Source organism: Danio aesculapii, chromosome 12 (genome assembly GCF_903798145.1).
Source record: "Danio aesculapii chromosome 12, fDanAes4.1, whole genome shotgun sequence".
Taxonomy (NCBI): domain Eukaryota; kingdom Metazoa; phylum Chordata; class Actinopteri; order Cypriniformes; family Danionidae; genus Danio; species Danio aesculapii.
In genome coordinates, this window is record NC_079446.1 from 32,026,170 (window position 1) to 32,049,453 (window position 23,284).

Below are 23,284 nucleotides of genomic sequence, written 5' to 3' on the forward strand. Positions count from 1 at the left end.
GCCCGCACGCGCTCGCCGATAGAACGAGCCGAGCGACGAGTACAACAGTGACGTCACGAGCTGCACAGCCAATCGCGCTGCATTTATAAATTGTAAGGCGTTCACTCTCTGATACATTCAAAGAGAAGCGCAAGAACCATCTGCTTTTCTCAAGTGCGGACATTGTGCTGCGCTTTTACGCATGGACATTTCAAGAATGAAAGCAAACTACCCATGGACAGAGGGGTTCTGAAGTCAGAGCGCACAAGCTTTTTCCAGTTTAAACAGTGAAACTCCAAAAGTTTGAGAATAAAAAAAAATGCCTTTCTTGCTGTGTGAAGATTATGCAGGATTTACGCTGCCAGTAATTAATTAGGAAAATTGTAGGAATGTTACAATTTGTAGGAAATGTAGGAAAATTGTCAATAAAATACCAGACGTTAAATAAAATATGTAACGTAAACACTCCAACTAATAAAAAGATTCAAATAAAATATGAAAACATTTTTGTGACATCTGAAAACACCACAGATGTTTAAATAAAAGCGTTTACATGCTGCCTCAAGTTTTACTGCTTTAAATGTTTGCTAACCCTAACCGAATTTTAAATCCACGATTCTCTCATCTGTCTCATCATGGTATCTAGTAAGAATATTCTGCTGACCGGAAAATTACATCTATCCAGCCACAAGCTACAAAACTACAGTAATCCTTTTAGGTTTTAGAACAACAATGTGTTGCTGAATCATTTGATCCTCTTATCTCTGTATGACTAATCTTTTATGTTTTGATAAAATGAGTCTGTACATGAGCAAACTTATACAAATTGCATACTTTATTTTGAAATATTAGTATGGCATCGGCTCAATTAAGAGGTCATTAAATGAACAGCATCCCATGACATATTGTTAAACAATGAAACTGAAACACTTGGTTTTAGTCCACAATTAAAGTGAAAAATCTTGGAGTTATCTTTGACTCTGAGCTTTGTCTGGAAAAACAAATTAGCTCAGTCGATAAGAATAGTTACTATCAGCTGAGGATCATCTCCACACTTAAATCCATACTTTCCTTTCAAGATCTAGAAAAAGTCATTCATGCTTTTATTGCAGTTGGTTCAAAGCACAGCACAACAGGCACCAAAAAAAAAACGTGCTCATATTTCACCAGTTTTAGCATTCCTTCATTGGCTTCTGGTTATTTTTAGAATTCAGTTCAAGATTTACTTATTGATTTTAAAGCACTGAATGGGCAAGCACCTTATATTTTAGAGCCTATTCATTTACATTAAACTCCTCTGTCGCTTAGGTCGACCAATAAAGTTTTACTACAAATTCTTCGGTCACAAATTAAATAGAAAGGAGATAGAGCCTTTGTAGTCGCTGCTCCATGTTTGTAGAACCAGCTGCCACCGGACATCAGGAGTATTTCTTCTCTCTCTATTTTTAAGTCCAGACTTAAGACACATTTTTATTCTATTGCCTTCTCAAGCCTTTAATCTTTATTGTGCGTTGTTTTTCATACAATTATTTTATTATTACTTTTTTTTTGTTATTTTACTCTGTTTTAGAATGTGTATTTTGGTTTTGTTTAGCCCTAAGTGCCAATTTTAAATTAAATGTGCTTTATAAACAAACTTTACTTACTACAATAATTTATTGGTATAGGGTCTCCTTTTGTGAGCAAACAGCATCAGTTCTTCTTGGAAATGACAGATACAAGTTTTGCACAGTGGCCAAAGGGGTTTTGAGCCATTCTTCTTGCAGAAGAGTGTGCAGTTCACTATGTGATACTGGCGGACAAAAACATTTCATGACTTGCTCCTCTAAAACACCCCAAAGTGACTCAATAAAATTTAGATCTGGTGACTGTGCAGGCCATGGGAAATGTTCAACTTCACTTTCATGTTGATTGAACCACTCTGTCACCAGTTTTGCTGTGTGTGTTGGTGCATTATCATACAAGGCATCGCCTTCAGGATACAATGTTTGAACCATGTTTCAACCAACTCTCTCGAATGTAGGAAAGACACTGAAGGTGAACTCATCAGAGAACAGTACATGTTTCACATTGTCCACAGCCCAAGATTTTTGCTGCTGGCACCATTGAAACTGACCATGATTTGATCATCTGGGACAAATTTTGGAAATACTAAAAGATTCCTATAATCCTAGGCTGAGGTTTGATTATTTGTTCGACATGTTTACAGACAGCCGATTAATGGCTGTGGCAATTGAAATTTTCCCTCTGATGACATTCTGGCAGTGTCAGAAGACTTAAATGGATTTTCAAAACTTTTCAGAAGATTTTCACTCTTATGTCAAGCATCAAATCAATAATCAATAGGAGCGTTAAACCTAATGATGCAATCAGTGGGAAATGTGGAAATGCCATTTCTAGTTTTATTGTTTTGCATGTTATGAGTAAGATCAACACTACATATTGTTTATATTTGCTGCGAGGTATCATTTCAGAACGTGGGTTATACTGAACGTGTCATGATTGATAATGTCAACCTCCAGGTGAGTCTTGTGTGTCACCGTGCTTGACGTGTCTTGATTATGACAACTCAGATCTTACAGTACAACGTGGCGATCATGTTCATATACAGTCTGACTAGCTACAATCATAAAAGATTATTAAAAATTCCACATTGTGAGCCGGGCTTGCAAATACGTTAGGAGCGATAAACTGATAATGAACATCCAGATGCTGTTCACACTGCAGAGAGTGACTTTAAAATGTAAATAAAATAAAAGTGACAACAGTGAGATAACACATTCGGCAGAAATAGTATCACATAAAAAATAGTCCACTTGCTTTCATAGGCATCCAACAGTCTGTGACAGTAACACTGTGCACACATACAGTATGCAATAAAAAATAATTCATGCATGAGCATTTTTACATACAGTCCTTTTAAGTAATATATATTTTTTATGTAAACATCAGTTCCAACTTCTCAAACATCTGGAAAGTAATACATAACAGCGCTGCCTGACAGCAATTACAAGGGCCCCTGAACAGATACGCTGCATGTTTGCAAACTTCACAATGCGCAATTCAGTTGTTCCACAATTATTCCCCAGCACTTTCCTGGACAAATCACCACCAACAAAGCTAAGAAAAGAGCCAACACTGGGCCACTTGCTTTCCTTATGAAAACGAATCAGCCCGGCCTCGCGAGATGTTTTTCTAACAGTAGGAAGCTGTTACTGTAGATAACATCATAATTGCACCTCCTTATAGCCGGGACACAGACAGGCACATTGGACTAATGCTGCCAACACAGAATTTCATCTACATTCCTGCATTGTAAAACCCTTTTCAATTTGATTTTTTGCAACAAAAAAAGCCAGCAGGTTATTAGTAGTGCCAGAAATAGATATTTGAAATTGCCTGCATCTACGTGTTATAAAGCGGGTCACTTTCAACCCGTTTTTCATTGTTTGATCCATCAGATAAAGTCCTGGGACTGTTGTGAACAGAATGATCTCACTCTTTCTGAGCGGGAAAAAGGAAGTCTACTTATATTGCATGACTCTGAAGTAACCGTGTCTGTTATGCAATCTGTGTAGCATAAAAAAAAACATTCAGTGCAAAGAAACGCATAAACATATTGGAGCATTTGGAATTGTGGGTAATGCAGTTTAATGGTAATAGCTGTGTAATGATGGATGACTCAGATGTAATTAGAAGGGAAGTCATATGAACAAAATGTGAGCACTAGTGTTTTGCTGGCCTAAATCTGGAGTGTATTCTACAAAGCACGTTTAATTTACCTTCACGTTATCCTGATCTAAACCTGTTTACTTAAGGTGTGTCTGTTCCAAAACCGCTGCTGGGAGTAAGTTTAGTCGGTCAGCTCAGAGTTTGTTAACTGTGAACACAACTGATTTCACGTGGCTGCCATTTTAAAAGTGAAAGCGAGGCTGCGGTGGGAAGAAACCCTGGAGTCACTCAGGAACAACATCCACGACGGCATATTGTTTGATACCTGGCTGTACATCTTATCAGCGGAGAACAAGTGATACAAATTTATCATTTCACTGCTTTCCGAGTGACCCGAAGGTCTGTTCTGAATGGATAGTGAAAATAAAAAGGGATATTAGACCTCATTTTCAGCTAAGTTAAGGGAAACGGCACTAGTTAGCTAACGTTTTCTTTCTCAAACACACATTTTAGATGCCATTTATCAAGCTAAAGTTAATGAACTGATTCTTTCACTATGTTAGACTTTTCACGATACTGAATTTCGGTACTGAAAAAAACAAACAAACCACCACTTCTCGTTAACATTTAATCGCTGTTGAGTGCATTATTAAACAATGCGGATTTGCCATTGTGTTCACTGGTGCTCAACAGAAATGACTGTGATTGGCCATGTAGTAAAGTCATTAGTTGGTACATGTTGTTAATTAATGTATTAAGTTTAAGCTAAATGTAACCAACATGCAACAAACTCATAAGTTGTTAATGTATAATTATGTAATGACTTTACTTGGAGGGGCACATCACAATTAAATCATCCTTAACTACTCATGATCTTCTGTATTCAAACTGTTGATGTTGACAGAACACTTTTCTATTCAGTTATTCAGTGTGAACTCACTAGACGGATGTGCATAAGGTTGAGTAGGAGTAGTTACGAATGGGTTAATGATGATGTGTCCTTCCAAGTAAAGTCACAATATAATTAAACATTAACATGTCATGAGTTCATGATGGTTAAATTAAGCATAAATTAATGTGCTAATTAATACATTAATTAACAAACAAGCATGCACTTACAAGTAATTAAGGTAGCTGTTATTCACACATGAACTCATGTGACTCATGTTGTAGTTAAAGTTATTCCACGATTAGCTCATGCATTAACTCATCATTAGTTCACTATAAAGTAATGTTTAGTTTATTAATACATCATTATTCATGTACTGTTTTCGTAAAGTGTTACCGAATGTAGGTCTGCCGTGTGAGATAAAATGAAACATTACTATACAATAGTGTTTAATTGAGAAAATATAAAATATAGGAAGGAATATAAGAAACACGCATAGCTCAGAAGTGAACTAACCCTTATTGTCAGAGCATATGTTGATTTGGTTACTTACAGCACATACCTTGAAAGTCACTAAAAGGGTATCTGCTTACATATCCTTAAACTTACCCTGGGTATGTCACAACCTGCTTTCCTACTTTTATCTCATTTGACAACATTAGGTAATTTATTTCTTTTTGTCAATGTTATTTATTAGAAATATTCATATTATTTGTTAGCTAATGTTTAACTACGGTAACAAATATATAGTTGTAAGTTAGTGGTTTGAATTAACCAGTGGTAAGTAATGGCACCTTATTTTAAAGTATTACCATTACCAAGTTAACATTTTCCTTGAATAATATTATATGAATAAGTTTTAAATATTCATAAGGCTTTTGATAAACTTAAAAAGTATCTTATAATGAGCGAAGATGTGACTGAAGAAGACAAATACAAATTGGAATAATGAAGACTTCAGCAGTTCAGTAAGAAATAATAGTATGTTGATTCAGAATCAGTGATCATTTAATTAAAGGTGTGCCTAAAGGACTCACAAGACTCAAAGTGACAACTTACATTTTAAAGCCCTGTTGGTTTGTACATAATAAGTCTGAAGGGTCTACAGTTTTCTTCTAAAGCAAATAAGGATTTGTGCAACTAACTTAACGATATATACCAATTTAATCCTTGTAATGACTTTCTGCATGGCAGAACAAATCTTAAGCCAGAACCACAGTGCAGCTAATAAAACATATTCTGAATTTAAATCAGCTCGCTGCTAAATAAAGCATGGAAAATGAACATTCTTCTCAGCATTATCAAAATGAAAGGATTAAAACCACACAGACTTATGTTATGTAAAGTACTGTGAAAATTATGTAAGCGAAACCTAGGTAACTTTTCACATTTCTCTTCACAGCGGTCTAATTATCTTTAGCTTCATGCCGTTTTATTAAAATCCACCGAGCACAGCTTTCAAGTCACGGTAAATGTCTCCAGAATATTAATAAAATACAATTTTTAACATGAACTTCCTCACGTGTGTTTACCCAAACACCTGCACCAGAAAATAGACTTACATTTCTTTGACCTTCAGAAAGAAATTGCTGTAGCTTGGAGGAGGAATGAATAACTAATAAAATGCTTAGAAAGAGGAAAACAAAATGTAAAGGTTGCATTATAGATTATGCATCTTTTAAGCTATGAATATTAGTTCAAATTGCTGTTGCAGGCATTTTAAAACCCTCGAGGGAGGTTGTTGATTTTCAGATGCTCCACATCTGTCTGTCAGTCCATTAACTTCACACCCCATATGGTTTCATACATTCCATAGGTTTAACACTCCTGGCAAATACCAAAGATAAAAACCAGTATCTGTCTTCCCTTGCTTCCTAATGGACGGATTGTTCAAAGGGTCATTATCTGACAAACAGCACACTTTGATCTCATGTTTGATTTTTAACCTTGCAAAACATGTTGTTCAGTCTGCCGGGGAGCTTTGCATATTCAAACATAAAAATGCTGCTGCAAGTTTATTGTGTTTGTTTTGAGGTGCATTATTGAATGGTCGGATGTGCATAGTGTTTTACCACAGACAGACAAGAGCTTCATTCAATTTGTACTGTATGGGTTGGATTTATAGGGAACTGTCATGCATGATTCAGTGGATGAAAACACAGAATCATAAAAATAGAATCAGTTTAATGGACTTAATTGTCAAAAAAATTGGCAAATTTTGGATTAATAAATTAAATGGGTTTTTTGCTTTGTGAATGGTGGTGTGTGAATAGTAAACTCAAAAAAGACTTTGTCTGTGGGTGAATAAATATCATTGTTCTGTTTACTTCACACATCTTGTAAAAAGCAACTTTACTTAAAAAAAGGCTAAACACATTGTAATTTGGAACTGTTAAGCTGACAACTTAATTTCTGTTGTTATAAACATGGTTCCTTTATGGTTACTCCCTTTTCAAGTGAAGTCAACTAATTGCTTTAAAACAATGTGTTTACTCACTTTTCAAAAGTAAAGTCAACTAATCTCTTTAAAAGCAACAGGTTTACTCTGTTTTTTAGGTAAATTAACTAATCACTTTAAAAGCATCAGCTTTACTCTGTATTTTTAAATGAAGTCAACTAATTGCATTTTACAGTGTAAACTAAATCATTCTGTAAAAAATATGAACTTCATTTTCAGAGCTGCTCAAAGAGTAATTTTGTGATAATTTTCCTGTTTAATGGGAGAACAACTGTCATATCCACACATCAAGCGTCTTCATAACTGATAAAAATAAAAGTTTGGTCACAATCTCAAACAAATTGCGACCGTAATATATTCAAATAATTCATTCATTAATTTTCATTTGGCTTAGTCCCTGATTCAGTAGGGGTCGCCACAGCAGAATGAGCCGCCAACTTATCCAGCATATGTTTAACGCAGCAGATGCCCTACCAGCTGCAACCCAGTACTGGGAAACACCCATCCTCTTGCATCCACACACCAATTTAGTTCATCCAATTCACTTACAATGCATGTCTTTGGACTTTTGGGGAAATAGGAGCATCCAATGGAAACCTACCCAAACAAAGAGAGAACATGCAAACTCCACACAAAAATGTCATACCGTCCAGCCGGGACTCAAATCAGCGACCTTCTTGCTGTGAGGCGACAGTGCTAACCATTGAGCCACCGTGCTGCCATGTATTAATATTGTATATGCATTTCTCAAAGTAATTATAACCAGGACTTGACATTAACTTTTTTGCTCACCAGCCAGTAGTTAGCCAGTAGTTTTTCAAAATTACTAGCCACTCGGCATTTTCACTAGCCACAATTTTGTTTTTGGGAAAATATATTTATATTCTTGAATTTGACTTTGCCATGCTAAAACTAATTGATTTAAAGTAATTTTACTTGACTTAGTCATTTAAAACCTCTTTGACAGCCCAAATTATGACATGCTACACCAGCTTCAGTAGTCAGCATTTAAAAAGAATCAAACCCTTTCATCAAAGTTGACCTAAAACCAAAATATTTTTGGAAGTACATGATTTAAGAAAAGTACAATTAAAAAATATGTTCAACCCACCAAATCTTTTAGGTGTTAATGTAAAGCCCTGATAATAATGATTCAATTTGACATAATACTGATAATATCATAATGGTATATTAATAAAAAAATTATCATTTTAACAAAAATAAAAACGAATTTTCAATTCATGAACAATATTAAAGCATCCAAACATGTTTATTAAAGTCTTTATTTAAATTTTTTCCTCAAAATGTTTGTTTAATGATTGTTCAATATGGCTCCCCTGTGGCAAAACCCTACAGGAATGTTTATGTTTAAGAGTAAAATGTAAATCAATAGGATTCAGTCAGTGTTGTTTGGAATCCATTGGCTTTCTTTGTGTGAATGAAAAATATTGTTTATAAATATTTCAAAATATTGTTTTGTGTTTCACAGGAGAAATGAGAAAGGCACAACATGTTTGGGACAACATGGGTGAGTAAATCCTGTCAGAATTTTCATTTTGGTTGAACTGTCTATTTTTGCTTGATGCCAGATTTGCATTTGCTTCAACCAGCACCTTGACACGCTCTTCACTCACATTCATTCCCATCACACAGATTAATATTGACAGTTCTTTCATGGATAAAATGAAGGGTGGTTACTTGGTAAGTGGCTGCTAAGGAGTTCTGATGATCTGTAGCATATTACTGTGGGGTTTATTTAGATCAGAGATTCCCAAACTAGGGCCGGCGGGCCAAAGTTGGCCCATGGTAACCTTTGATTTGGCTCGCCATCCCATCCGAGAAGAGAGGGAGAATGATAGGGTTGGTTTTGAGATTGTTAATTCAAATTGGATGTAACCCTTTGTTTGTTTATTTTATTGTTAAAAGCTAAGTGAAAATAAATGTTTCAATTAGATGGTGTAAATTAAATCAGATTTTGTTTAAATGTACATACTGTCACCTGACAATGCGGAGACTTTGGTGAGCAAGTCAAGTCAAAGGCAGATTCTGCTTGACTAGTGTATTCAGCACTGAACTCCACTGTGTTATTAATGTGATTTTTATTGTAACATGTTATTATTTAAAAAACTTATACTGCATTAGTTCGATTTAAAATAAACTTTTCTATTTTGAAATATTATGAAAAAAAAAGGAAATGACCCATGGCTACTTTAATGTAAAATAGTTTGGTATATTTACCTTCAGCCCACAGCTCTCGATGATATTTGGGTTTTGGCCCTTTATACGAAAAATTTTGGGCACCCCTAATTTAGATGCTCTTTCTTCATCATTAAAAATCTATAGCTCAATCTTAAATGACATACACAGTTGCAATCTGAATTATTAATCCCCCTGAATTATTAGCCCCCCTGTTTATTTTTTTCCCCCAATTTCTGTTTAACGGAGAGCAGATTTTTTTCAACACATTTCTAAACATAATAGTTTTAATAACTCATTTCTAATAACTGATTTATTTTAACTTTGTCATGATGACAGTAAATAATATTTGACTAGATATTTTTCAAGACACTTCTATACAGCTTAAAGTGACATTTAAAGGCTTAACTAGATTAATTAGGTTAACTAGGCAGGATAGGGTAATTAGGCAAGTTATTGTATAACGATGGTTTGTTCTGTAGACTATTGAAAAATATCTAGCTTAAAGGGGCTAATAATTCTGACCTTAAAATGGTTTAAAAAAATTAAAAACTGCTTTTATTCTAGCCGAAATAAAGCAAATAAGACTCTAGAAGAAAAAATATCAGACATACTGTAACAATTTCCTTGCTCTGTTAAACATCAGTTTGAAAATAATAAAAAATAATAATTGAAGGGGGTTAAATAATTCTGATTGCAACTGTACATTTAAATTGCATAGATGAGGCACACATGTATATTCACTTCTTTATCACTTTTATTGTATGCCACCACATAAATTGGTAATCAGATTGCGTGACAATGCTTTAGTAATGCTTTAGTAATAAAAAAGAAACTTGAAGCCATTCAAAGTTCATTTAAAAAAGCTATGTAGTCATTCAAACATGACTTAAAACTTCAATATTCAGGTTATATTGACCTGTGTATTTATGATGCAAAATGGATACATTCACTGAAATAGTTTTTTTTTTCATATTCAATTGTTGAGGTACAGATCACATGCAATATGGCTTTAGCAAAAAAAAATTTACCTTTACCTAAAATGCTAAATTAGTGTACAGATTTTGAGTTAATTTTGCTCAATTTTATTTTAGCCAACCTCATAGCCTGACTGTCTGTAACAGAAAAAAAAACCTTCTTTGAAAAAGGAAAGGAGAGCTACGCAGGGTTAATCAAAAGGGATTCGAAGGACTAATAAGGGGGTTTTACTGACATGACATTTCTGTCCACCAACACTCACAATATCACAAAATCTAAACTGAAGCCTTGAGTTCATGTTGTTGTCTCTTCCATTCACCCATGACATTCTCCAGATTATTTCTCTGCTGTACTGGCAGAGAAAACCAGAATGTTTTTCCATTGCCCCCCCAAAATACAAGAATGTCATTGTTAAACTGATGAATTCTCAAATTGATATTTGCATGCGCGTAATCATCTCAAGTGTGCAAATGCTCTTTCGCTGCGAGCTGTTGTGATGATGTGTGTCAAAAAAGCAGCTGTCTGATTGACTGCCTGTTCAACTCTAATGTTCTGTTTCCTTATTTACGCTCCTGTTAATCCTGCATATGGGCTCTGATTCCTAATGTTCTTTCTGGTTAAATATTAGCTTGTTGCGCTTTAATGGCCGCCGCAGCTTCTCTGGGGAATTCTTGCAGGTAGAAATGAACATTTTCGGTGGCGTTCGGTGTTTGCTGAGAGATTATGAGGATCACATTGGACTCCACATAGCGTGTATTTTCACAGCTCAGCTTTATTTGGAATTGCTGAGAACATTAAGTCGGGGAAATGGAGCGTGCTGGCAGTAGTGGTTTCAGGCAGGCAAACACTCAGAGGCAAATGAATTGAGCACATGCTTATCAGCTGTGTGTGGACCAAAAATACTTACAATTTGTTAGTATTGTTTAATGAATTAAGTGTGCTACCTTTCAAAACCTTTATGTCTGAAGAAAATAATACTTAGATCTGGAGAATCAATGTCATGTTTTGTGAGATGATTTGAGCCTTGTGTGTGTTATCCTGCTCTTTGTAGCCATCATATGTGGTCTCAAAGGGATAAACGTAGAAAACAACACACCTCAGGGAGGTTTTGAATTTTAAAGTGGTGGACAAACATTTGTACTTAACTATTAAGTACATTATCAGAGCATTTTTGTTTTAAGTAACCCTTAATTTGACTTCACTACCACAATAACAACTACTGATTCATGAATGAGCCGAATCTTGTGAGTTAAATTGGTTCACAAATTAACTGATCTGTTAATTTGAAAACCAGACAGATCAGATTCTGGATTTAGCAACTTCTGATGCAAATAATTAAACACTAAAGGCAAAATTCACTCAAAAATGAAAATTATGTTATTGATAACTCACCCTTATGTCATTCTTCTTCTGAGAGCTCCCTCATCCTTCATAGACAGCAACAATCTTGACTCGATCGAATCTCGAAACATCCTCAAAACAGACCATATAACTTTTGTTGTTCAATCAGAATATTATCAAGCAACGAAAATAATTTTGTGCACATCAATAAAGAATAACGAATTTATTCAACAGAATCCTCTCCTCATTGTCAATACAGGGTGCACGTTCACATTGGTCACACCTCTGACATATTACTTTTAATGCCTGCGCTTGGTTTCAAACAGTGTTCATGATGTGCGCCCTATAGTATATAGTCATCTAGTCTGTGATCAATGACTCGGAGATCAATGGTCAACAATTTGAAAATGAGTGTCCAGTGAAATTCTGACTCTGCCATCCAAATATCGCAGAAGACATGGAGACTCATCAAACTACACAATCTTTTTTTCAATCTATTATTATCCAATTCTGGCGTGCTGACAGAAATGGCAGCGGTGTGCTCTTCTGCTGCTGTAGCTTACCTTCTTCAAGTCTGGACATGATGTGCTCTTCTGCAGATCTCGGCTGTAGTTTTGTTAAGGCTAATAAGGCTAAAATACATCTGGCCATTATTTGACAAGACATGTGATATTGACAAGCAATATTTTGCCCACACACTGTACAAAATACTGGTTGCTTTACATTTTTAAGCTGAATCAAATTAATCTTATGCATTGAACAAATATGTTAAACTGACTTAAAATAGCTTGCGTAATTTATAAAATTAAGTTAGAACATGATGATGTCAAGGCTAACTAATCATATAATTTTTACAGTGCATAATTTTCACTCTTTTTCTGCCATTTTTTTCTCATTTCTAAACTCTAAAGATGGTTTTTCATGAAAAAAAAAACAGTAGATCAGCAGTTTCTGAAATCAACATTTAGATCATCGTGAACAAATCTGCATGTCTAAATGCTTTGAGTTGCTGTCATGTGACTGGGTGATTAAATACTTGTGCTAATGAGTAGTTAATTGTAATTACCATAATTACAAGATTCCAGTGAATTAAAAATCATTCCCATCCTTGTACTCGTAATTACAACTATTAATTTTTCAGAGCACCAAGCGACATTTGCACCACTTGACCACCATACATCGATTCAGGCCATATGTCATCATCTTGAAATTACAGTAATCACTAGATGACTGCTTAGATAACCCAGCTCTAGCTAACCCAGCTTCTACATTAACCTAAATAATCTCAGCTGCCTTTTTTGTGCGGAGTTTGCATGTTCTCCATGTTCGTGTGGGTGCTCTGGTTTCCCCCAGTCCAACGACATGTGGTATAAGTGAATTGGGTAAACAAAAATGGGCCTTAGTGTATCAATGTGTGTGAATGTGACAGTGTATGGGTGTTTCCCAGTACTGGGTTGCAGCTGGAAGGGCATCCGCTACGTAAAACATATGCTGGAATATTTGGTGGTTCATTCCGCCGTGGCAACCACTGATAAATAATGGACTAAGCCGAAGGAAAATGAATGAATGAATAATAAATGCTGCACAAAATGTTGTTCAATGTTAGCATGTTCTAAAGAGTCATTGAAAAAAAAGCTGAATTGAGCTAAAATGAAACATCTCTGGTGGAACAGATGGTCTGCTGTCATTTACGCATTGGTCCTTGAGCGTAGTGAAGAGGATATGAAAACGCTAAACACATAAATGCTGTGAAAATAAACTTTATTATCCCACTGCATCCAATTAATCTGTTAAAGTGCAGAATTTGGAGGCTGTAAAAAAGAGCTGCCCTCAGATGGGAGACAGATAAATTGTATTTTATTAAATCAGTTTATCAGCCACAAGAAAAGCAGGCAAAAACAGAAACAGGACAGTATTTTAGTGGTCATTTCTATACAAAGAATAACCTGGTCTGATTCACACTCTCCAAGCGCACGATTTCCAAGCTCATGATATATCAGCCAGCTTTAGAAATACACATTGTTAATGCATAACAGGCTGAGAGGATAATATTTCAGAAAACATTAATATTCAGATGTAAATGCCTCATGATTCCATTCAACAAAGGACGGAAAAGTGAAATTAATGTCACTGCTTGATTTCCAAAACATAAGTCATTAATATAAAGTGTATTGCTCATCGAAAAGGCACTTACGCCTGGTAAACAATAATAAATAATGGCAATAAAAATAGCATTAAGTCTGACTGATCATTTATAAGAACGTCTTACAGTATCATATGGTGAGGGAAAAAAAATTAAGTAATAATAATAATAACATCAGCCAACCCAACCATGAAGGGCTGTCGGAGCAGCTGACAAGGGCTACATTTTTACACTACACTGCATAATTTCATATATTATTGCGCGAGAGCATGTGAGAGAGTGAATGACGATGGCTGATAAAGATATCAGGCTATTAAACAAGGGCATTACACAAGCTTAATCATGTGAAACACCCCTAGCAGAAGCATAAAAATATTGCTGATGAGAATGAGGCACTTTGTTCAATATTTGTCAAGATGTAACAGTCAGATCCCGACTCCACAATTAGTACTTGCGATCCATCATTAGCATGATGACTGGCATGTGAATTGTCTGATTACTACAGTATGTGTTAGCCACAGGATGTGATTTGAGTGTTAATGGGATGTTCACCTAAAAATCATTCGCTCACACTCATGTCATTTGTGTCTTTCTTCTGCGGGATGCAAAACAGTGGGGGGGAAAAAGTTTGAGTCAGTGGAGCCCAAAAACTATTCTATTGGATCTCTGTTTTTTAAGGTTTTAGACACATAAATAATATAAATAAATTAAAAACAAATAAACGTGAACATGTTTGGAATGACATGAGGGTGATGTGGGTACATTTCCCATTAAAGAGTTTCAAACCCATTGACTTTTGTTCAGTTTCAGTAGATGAATGAAGATATTTTTAATCTGATATCAGAGAGATTCCGTCCTTCCACTAAAAGTCTGTTCCCTGAAAACTCTGATGGTTCAAAACTTTTATTAAAGGGTTATTTCACCCAACAATGAAAGTGACAATTACTTGCATTCATGTCTTTCCAAACACCTGAGACCTTAGTTCATTTTCAGAACACAAATTAAGATATTTTAGATTAAATCAAAGAGCTCTCTGGACTTTTATATAAAGCAACAACCCCGAGACATTCAAAGTCCAGAAAATCAACTGAAGACATTGACAAAACATTCAATGTGACTTCAGTGGTTCAAATGTAATCATATGAAGCTTCATGAACACTTCTGTCCACAAAAAAAACTGTAAATATGACTGTTCGCCTATATCTTCTTTTTTGCATTAGGTTGTCAGGGTGCGCATTTACTACAGGCAATACAATGCAATACTATTAGATTAGAAGTCTGTGCAGGACTGTTTTAAGGGAAAAAAAACAGTGCCACGCAGACCTCTAATCTAATGGCAGTACATTGTATTACCTGTAGTAAATGTACACAACCTGATGCAGAAGATATATATAGGACAGCACATCCAGTTCATCACTCATCGACAACCTGTCTGTCTAAGAGCCGTTATGCACATGGTGAGTGGGCAGACTCACGAATGAAATGCAAGAAGCAGATAGCACTGGTCCATCCATGCAGGATGTGTAAACTGTCCTGAGTACAGACTAACTTTGGTAAAAATGAATGAGTAATGAAAAGCCTCCACAACTCATGACGCTGCGCTCTCAGTCAAGGTAGGATGATGTTAAAAGTGCATATATGCTTTTCTAAAAGGACATCTGGAATTGGATAGTCTTTTGTTTGACCACCCGCTCCAGTTCAAATTACACGCCTGCATTCTATATGGAAAATGTATCCTAAAAAATTCAATCTCATTGGTTCTTAAGCATCAAGCAAACATGCTTGAGCTTCTGTGACTAAATTTGTATACTGTAAAGATTGTTCGTTGATCAATTTGAGAATAAAAGACTAAATCAGAAATCTGTTCATCTTACAAAGCTTTTTACTTATGTCTCTTTAGAAGACTTGGATAAACCTTAATTTACGTGAGCTCTCTGAACATCCATATAAAATCAACAATCCTGAGACATTCAAAGTCTAGAAAATAAACTGAAAACATTGTCAAAATATTCCCTGTGACTTCAGGGTTCAAATGTAATCATACGAAGCTTCATGAACACTTTTATACACAAAAAACTGCAAATATGACTGTTCGCCTATATCTTCTTTTCTGCATCAGGCTGTCAGAGCGCACATTTTTATTAACAATTTTTTCATCTGCTTTTTAAGGACGTCTGGAACAGGATAGTCTTTTGTTTGACCACCCGCTCCCATTCAAATTACACGCCTGCATTCTATATGGAAAATGTATCCTAAAAAATTCAATCTCATTGGTTCTTAAGCATTAAGCAAGCAAGCATGCTTGAGCTTCTGTGGCCAAGATTGTTCGTTGATCGATTTGGTAATAAAAGACTACATCAAAATTCTGTTCATCTTACAAAGCAATTATGTCTCTTTAGAAGACTTGGATAAACCTTAATTCACTTGAGCTCTCTAAGGTTTGCATTAGCAGACTTTCAACAGAAGGACAGCAATCTCTCATTTCAGTTTATAAATATCTTAATTTTGTCTTCTTAATTAAACAGAATTTATATGGGCATAGAACAACACAAGGGCGAGTAAATTATGACAAGTTTCATTTTTGGCGTGAACAAACCCCTTTATATGTGCTTTAAATATGCATGGCAGTTTTAAAAGGCATGCTTAAGTGTTATAGCAACAGAACCTTCCTGAGATGTGGAACCAATCAGAAGTGGCTGTTTGAAAGACAGTTCCTTCATCATACAAGCACCACCCTCAGAAATGCAGCAATAGAGCCAGATGTCGAGCGTCAGCGTCGGGTCAGGGGACACAGGGGCTACTGGGATGGACAATACGATGGAGATGGGTTCAGAAAGATCATCAATGCTCCCCATTACTGCTCGGCCTTCCAGTAACCACTCATTACCTGTCAAGGAAAATAACATAGTTTAGTGTGTGGTCGACGGATGATTCCTGTAATCTTTGATATTCCTGGCTGATGTTTGTTTGGTGAACCATGTGTTTGGGTTTAAAATGAAAAACCTACACACTTGCCAATGCAATTAAATATTTTTATGGCAGTCGATGGGGACTTTTCAGGATGCATAGAAATCAGAGGGAATCATGTGTGGAGAAAGGAAACGCCTTTGGTTAATGGTTCTGCAATGCAGCGTGTACCAGGTGTGTGTCACTGGCCTTGAGTCAAGGGCAGGCTACTAAGACAAGTGCCAGAGAGAATTAGGACAGTGTCCAATCAAATGATCCCCAGTGAGAGCAAAAAAAAGAGAGGACGAGAGCAAAGGCCTTTAGGGCTGACCTACGCAAAAAGCAAGCAGAGTGCACAAACCATGAACTGTCAGAAAAATGTCTTACAAAAGGGCAATACCAGTCATTTAGAGTATTATTTCAGGGGGATTTGTGAGGGCATATTTATTCAACGATTTTTTGTGTTGCTTTACTGTTCTTTTAGCAATTGGAAATCATTTTTGGGGCAAAATTATTTTATTAGAATTTATTATTATTTTAAATATATTATATTATTATATATTAATAATTATTATAAACAATTATATTATTTAAAAATATGCTATTATCGAGGAATATATTATTTTAAATGTATATTCAAACTTTCATTAAAAGATTTGTTTTTTTATTGTTATATCCAACAAAAATATTTTAGAAATTTTGTTTGGACAAACAGTTCACCCCGGCGCAATAGCCTAGTGGTTAGCGCGCCAACATATGGTGCAGTAGCACATCAGGGCGTCCCGAGTTCGAATCCCGGCACGAGGACATTTCCCTACTCTACCCCCTCTTTCTCTCTCCAACTTCGCTTCCCGTCTCAATACTGTCCTATCTAATAAAGGCCAAAAAGGCCAAAAATAATTCTTTAAAAAAAAAGAACAGACAGTTCACCCAAAAATTAAAATCTATTAATTTACTTAGAGCCATCCTAATATAGATGGTTTTTTCTAAATAACACTGTAATTAACGCATAGACTAATCAACTTTCTTATAATACCTCAATAACATCATTGGGAGCTACATGTATTTATTAATTAAAATTTATTTAGCTAAAATATCTCTTTAAGTGTCCATATACTTGCTGTTACAATTACACCATATTATTTAAGGAATACATTTTAAATAACTAAAGGCGTATTAGCCGTTACTAATAATTGAAAAAGTAAATGTGAATATACAGTGCTCAGCATATACGAGTACACCCCTCACAAATCTATCTTTTAAATTCATATTTTTAATAGGAAGCTATACAATATTATATTTGTGCATATACATTAGATTAGTCAGTATTGAAGACAAATCTGGAGCTTATCTAACAAAATAACTTACGATAACGGTCCAAAAACTAGTGCAGCCAAATTTATATGTTATAGAAAAATATTAAAGACAAATTTAAAAAAAGGAAAAATCAAAAGAAGCAAAAAAAAAAAAAAAAAAAAAAAAAAAGGAAATATTTGGTTGAAATTTTGTAGGTTGTAATTTGTTTGTGATATTTTGCTTGAAATTAATTGTATTATCTTTCAATTTCTAAATATGTTTGGTGACTAAAATATTATTTTAATAAAAATATCTGTTTAATAAATCTGTTTTGTTTAAATCCACCAAAATACATTGCCTATATTCACTGAGAAATGGAGAAAAATATTCATTTTCAAACTGGGGTGTACTCAATTATGCTGAGCACTGTAAATGTAAGCAGCGATTTAGAAAATATAATAACATTAAATTATTTATACATATTTAAATTACTTAAATATATAATACCTACACTATGGTTCTTTGTTCAGATGAACAGCATTTTTGTATCACTATAAATGTCTAGCATAGGTCTCAAACTCAATTCCTAGAGGGCCGCAGCTCTGCACAGGTTTGCTCCAAAAGAGTCATGAACACCTTCATTAGATGGATCAGCTTTGTTTGATCAGGGTTGTAGCAAAACTGTGCAGAGCTGCGGCCCTCCAGGACTTGGGTTTGAGACCTATGGTCTATATGGTTTCTGTTGATAATTGTAATGCATCCTTGCTCAATAAGTACTATTTTATAGACCATTTTAATGTTGTGATGTTATTGGCACATGAAAATTTCCTTCTTGTCGTCAAACTATTTCATTACTGTAACAAGAGGTGATTCAATCATAACCTAATGTTAAAACAGCTATCATAACATTATTTATCAATATGGGGACCCTTTTGGATTCCCGGAACGCTATGAAAATTAAAAATGTAAAACAGGAAATATGTTAGGACCATTGTTATTGTTTACATCCCTCAAAATGGTCTATTTATAAAGAATTTACTGACCCAAATCTAATCACAAAAAATTTTCAAAAAAATAAAAGAATTGGGACATATTTGTCTCTCTTGATGCCACTTTCCTGATTCCCTAATAATTTCTGACCCTGCTGATATAATTATTTACATAATGAATTACATGTTCCAAGAATTCAGACACCCATTTGTATTTACATCTAACAAACAAAACAATTACCACTGTTAACTTCTACTACACACAAAGCCACCCACAAACAAGCATTCTCTGTAATTTGGTCCATAATTACATTCAATCAATCAAAGTCAGACACAACTATTAGTCGCAGTTTCTGAGTATTTAACGCCCACTGACGCTCATGCTTTTTATGGTCCTAATGGGTATCTTTGTTGTCACTATGCGGAGTAGGCCCCTGGGACTTTCTGTCACTTCAGCTACAGCCACTTTCATGAACTAATTAGGTGCTTGTTTATTGTATGGTAAAATGTTCTGGTGCTGCTCATACACAAACAGCCAGTATGATGAGCAGAAGTCGTCTCCGGTGACTGAGTTGATTATCGCTCGTGAAAGATGTGCATTCGGACACGGTTGATGTCTTTGTGGCGAATAACCGAGAGAAAAGACGACAAGAAAGACAAATGTTGCAGCAGAAGGACAGAGGGTGAGGCAGAAATGTTGATGCTAAAAAAAGAGAAAGGAAAGGCTAAGATAGAACAAGAGGTTGACTATGCATTGGGATGCAAAGAGAGAAATTGTTTATTTATCCTTGGATCGACTCCCAGTACGGCCAGCTGGTCCCTAAAGCCTGCTGAAAATGTGTGAGCACAGCAATCCAGCAAACAAAACACTACATTTCACCCCATGGAGGTGCCCCTTAGGCATAGTGTACAAGGTGCGAACAACCCCCATGTAAATAAATGCGTTTTACACAATGTGCACGGCAAGTAATTGAAATGGAAAGATAGTAAAGATGCACTTATATAGGTATATTGGATTCCGTACCTTCTGCAGATAGGCTCCAGAAACTAGGGGCTTCTTCTGTTAGCTTGGTCCCAGCTGGTAACGCCAATTTCAGCAAAAGAGTGACTGACTGCCCTGAAGATATGCTGATTGATGGCATAGCAAGCACAGGGGCTGATTTGGAAAGCTTAGGGCACTTTTTGACCGCAGATGTGTTATTGGTGGTGGTTGTGAGGATCGCATCAACATCTTGTTGCCCTACAATGGGAAACTGGTACAAAAATAGAGAGCCAGTGAGCCAAAAATTCCTCCATCACACATACAAATGAAGATCTGCTACAAGGATAGGGCGCCTGTACTGAAATGTAAAACAACAAAGCTCCTATCCTGTTTTCAGTTCATTTAGACGTCATTAATTAATACTGTGATCATGTTTTAGTCAAGCTGCACCAAAGTTTGTTTACAGCAAACTGAGACATTTTTTTTCCAGTGTTCTGGGTTTGCTTGTTTGGTGTGTATAAAGGTTTAGTAGGCAGCGTTCACACTTTTTCAAATAAACATTTATCAGAATGGTAATGCATATTATGTATTGCTCTCATCATTAGACAGACTTAAGCTTGATTACATTATAAACAGCTATTGTAACAGCTACCTTTCTACCAAAAAAAAAAAATAAATAAATAAAAAAAATAAACTGATATTAAAAGCTCCCTACTGCAAGTTGGTTAAATGTTTGTGACAAATCCACATTGCTGTGATCAGATGCTTTCTTGTCTAGTGTTTTCTCACTGCTGTAATTTTTTGTGTGTTTGTTTTTTAAGAAAAAAATAGCACATTTCAAATGACTTTGGTCACTTTATTTTGATGGTCCATTTGTAGAATTTAAGTTACATTGCATCTACATGCCAACTAATTCTTATTAGATTATAAGTAGACTGTTAGGTTGGGGTTGGGTTTAGTGTAAGTTGACATGTACTTGCAAAGTCAGTTAGTTGAATGTCTTTTGAAGGAGCATATCAACAGATATTAAGCAGACTAAACAGTCTACTAATACTCAAATGGACCATCAAAATAAAGTGTTACCAAGGGGCCATTCACATAAAGTGTCTAAAACCCTATTGGAAAACACGAGGTAATTACTGTCTGAGGTAATTAGTCTTCCATTATAACTGAAATGCTGTACAATACATACACAGGGTAAAGCTTCTTGAATCTGAAAAGTTTTTAACTTGAGCATGAAAAAAGTGAGCATGTCACTTTCTATTTGCAAACATGTCTCTTTATTCATGAGTTAATGGCCCCTAAAGGCCCTGAAATGTTATGAAAAAAATATTAAATCACTCTGTGTGACTCTAGTGGCTCAACCTTAATTTTATGAAGTAACCGGAATGCATTTTGTGCACCATAAAACCGGCAAACAAATATAGCAACTGTATACTTCGATTCATTCACTTCCACTAGAAGTTAAATATCTTCAATTTAGTGTTAAGGATCAACAAAATTCTTAGGTGTTTGAAACAACACAATGGTGAGACAACATATTTTTTTACTTTTTTGGTGAACTAACCCTTTAAAGATCTTTAAGAATGAAAACTGACTCACCAAAGAGACAGTTTTGGTCTCTAGGTCCAAGACTTTGATGTGATGGTTGTTGGTGTCTGCCACATACAGCAGCTTTCCTCCCTCACCAACACACAGGCCTCCGGGTTCGTTGAAGCTGGATTCTAGGAAGCTCGGGCCAATCCCGTTTCCAGCCTTCCCTGTTCCTGCCAACACCATGCACTGCTTAGTCTTTGGATCCACCACTTTGATCTGCAACAGAAAAGCTCTTAGACTCACTGAGTTATCAGTAGTTAAAACTAGGTGTTCCCCTATTCAAAAACATGCACCGCTTATCTCGCATTGCAAATTGAATCTAAAAATAATTGAGGAAATCTGTCAATATTCCAAAATAAAATCAATTAAATTGAAAATAATATAGAAATAAGTGTTTTATTCTGTTATTGTGTTTTGTTTTAGTGTTTTTCATTAAAACAAATCACAATTAGGCTGCAACCATGATGGTTGTCACTCCAAAATGAATGTATCCCTATTTGGAACGCTGCAACAGTTTAATATTTTATCTAATCGAATAACATTCATTTTTTAAATGCTGCTTAAGTGCTGCTTAAATATGTATTGGGGCCACTGCACTAGAATTCATTTATGCAGATAAATCCTGAATATTTAAAAGGCTGTTACCTATAAATAATAATAAAAGAAATTACCACCGCTGCATTCCAATTGACAGGCTCCCTTGGCAGTGTTCACTTTCCCCTATTCCCTGAGCATGGGACATCCACTTAATTTACAAAAGGCACTCATTTGGAACACTCCCAAAAAGCCTTCACACATTTATGACGCACTACGCTTTTGTAAATGAATATAAATGTAAATTACCATATGTCTGTGTAATTAATAATGTAATTTACTTGTGTTTTAGAGACTTTTTAGACCTGTATATCAGTTGCTTTCTTCTGAAACAGAGATATAATGTTACATTTACTTGCATTTTTTTCTTGGTTCCAGCATTTCAAAGCACTACAGAATGGTTTTATGCATGTCAAATGTAGTAGTACATGTGTAAATTGTTGCTTTTATGACACACACATAAAGGTGTGTTGCTACATTTCATATTAAATGAACTTGCAAACTATAGACACAGTGCATCCGGAAAGTATTCATAGCACTTCACTTTTTCCACATTTTTTTATGTTACAACCTTATTCCTAAATGGATTAAATTCATTTATTTTCTCAAAATTCTTCACACAATACCCCATAATGACCATGTGAAAAAAGATTTTTTGAAATTGTTGCAAATTTATTAAAAATTAAAACCCTGAAAAATCACATGTACATAAGTATTTACAGCCTTTGCCGTGAAGCTCTGAATTGAGCTCAGGTACATTCTGTTTCTACTGATCATTCTTGAGATGTTTCAACAGCTTAATTGGAGTTCACTTGTGGTAAATTCAGTTGATTGGACATGATTTGAAGGCATACATCTGTCTATATAAGGTCCCAGGGTTGATAGTGCATATCAAAGCACAAACCAAGCATGAAGACAAAGGAATTGTCTGTAGACCACGGAGACAGGATTGTTTCGAGGCACAAGGCTGGGGAAGGTTACAGAAAAATTTCTGCTGCTCTGAAAGTTCCAATGAGCACAGTGGCCTCCATCATCTGTAAGTGGAAGATGTTTGGACACCATGACTCTTCCTAGAGCTGGCCGGCTATCTAAGCTGAGTTATCAGGGGAGAAGGGCCTTAGTCAGGGATGTGATCAATAACCCGATGGTCACTCTGTCTGAGCTCCAGCGTTCTTCTTTGAAGAGAGGAGAACCTTACAGAAGGACAACCATCTGTGCAGCAAAC

At 35.5% G+C, this 23,284-nt stretch overlaps 1 protein-coding gene across 1 annotated transcript in view; it reads right to left on the minus strand.

The window, feature by feature from the left end:
• Nucleotides 1-13,267: 13,267 nt before the first annotated feature.
• The window catches only part of nhlrc2 (NHL repeat containing 2), a 42,419-nt gene continuing 32,402 nt past the window's right edge, over nucleotides 13,268-23,284 (minus strand). Inside the window, exons 9-11 of the mRNA XM_056469385.1 lie at nucleotides 21,472-21,681; nucleotides 19,912-20,140; nucleotides 13,268-16,543 (exon numbers count right to left, since the gene is read on the minus strand). Coding sequence (XP_056325360.1) covers nucleotides 16,287-16,543; nucleotides 19,912-20,140; nucleotides 21,472-21,681 — 696 coding nt within the window. The 3' untranslated portion in view covers nucleotides 13,268-16,286. The remainder of the gene's footprint in view (nucleotides 16,544-19,911; nucleotides 20,141-21,471; nucleotides 21,682-23,284) is intronic.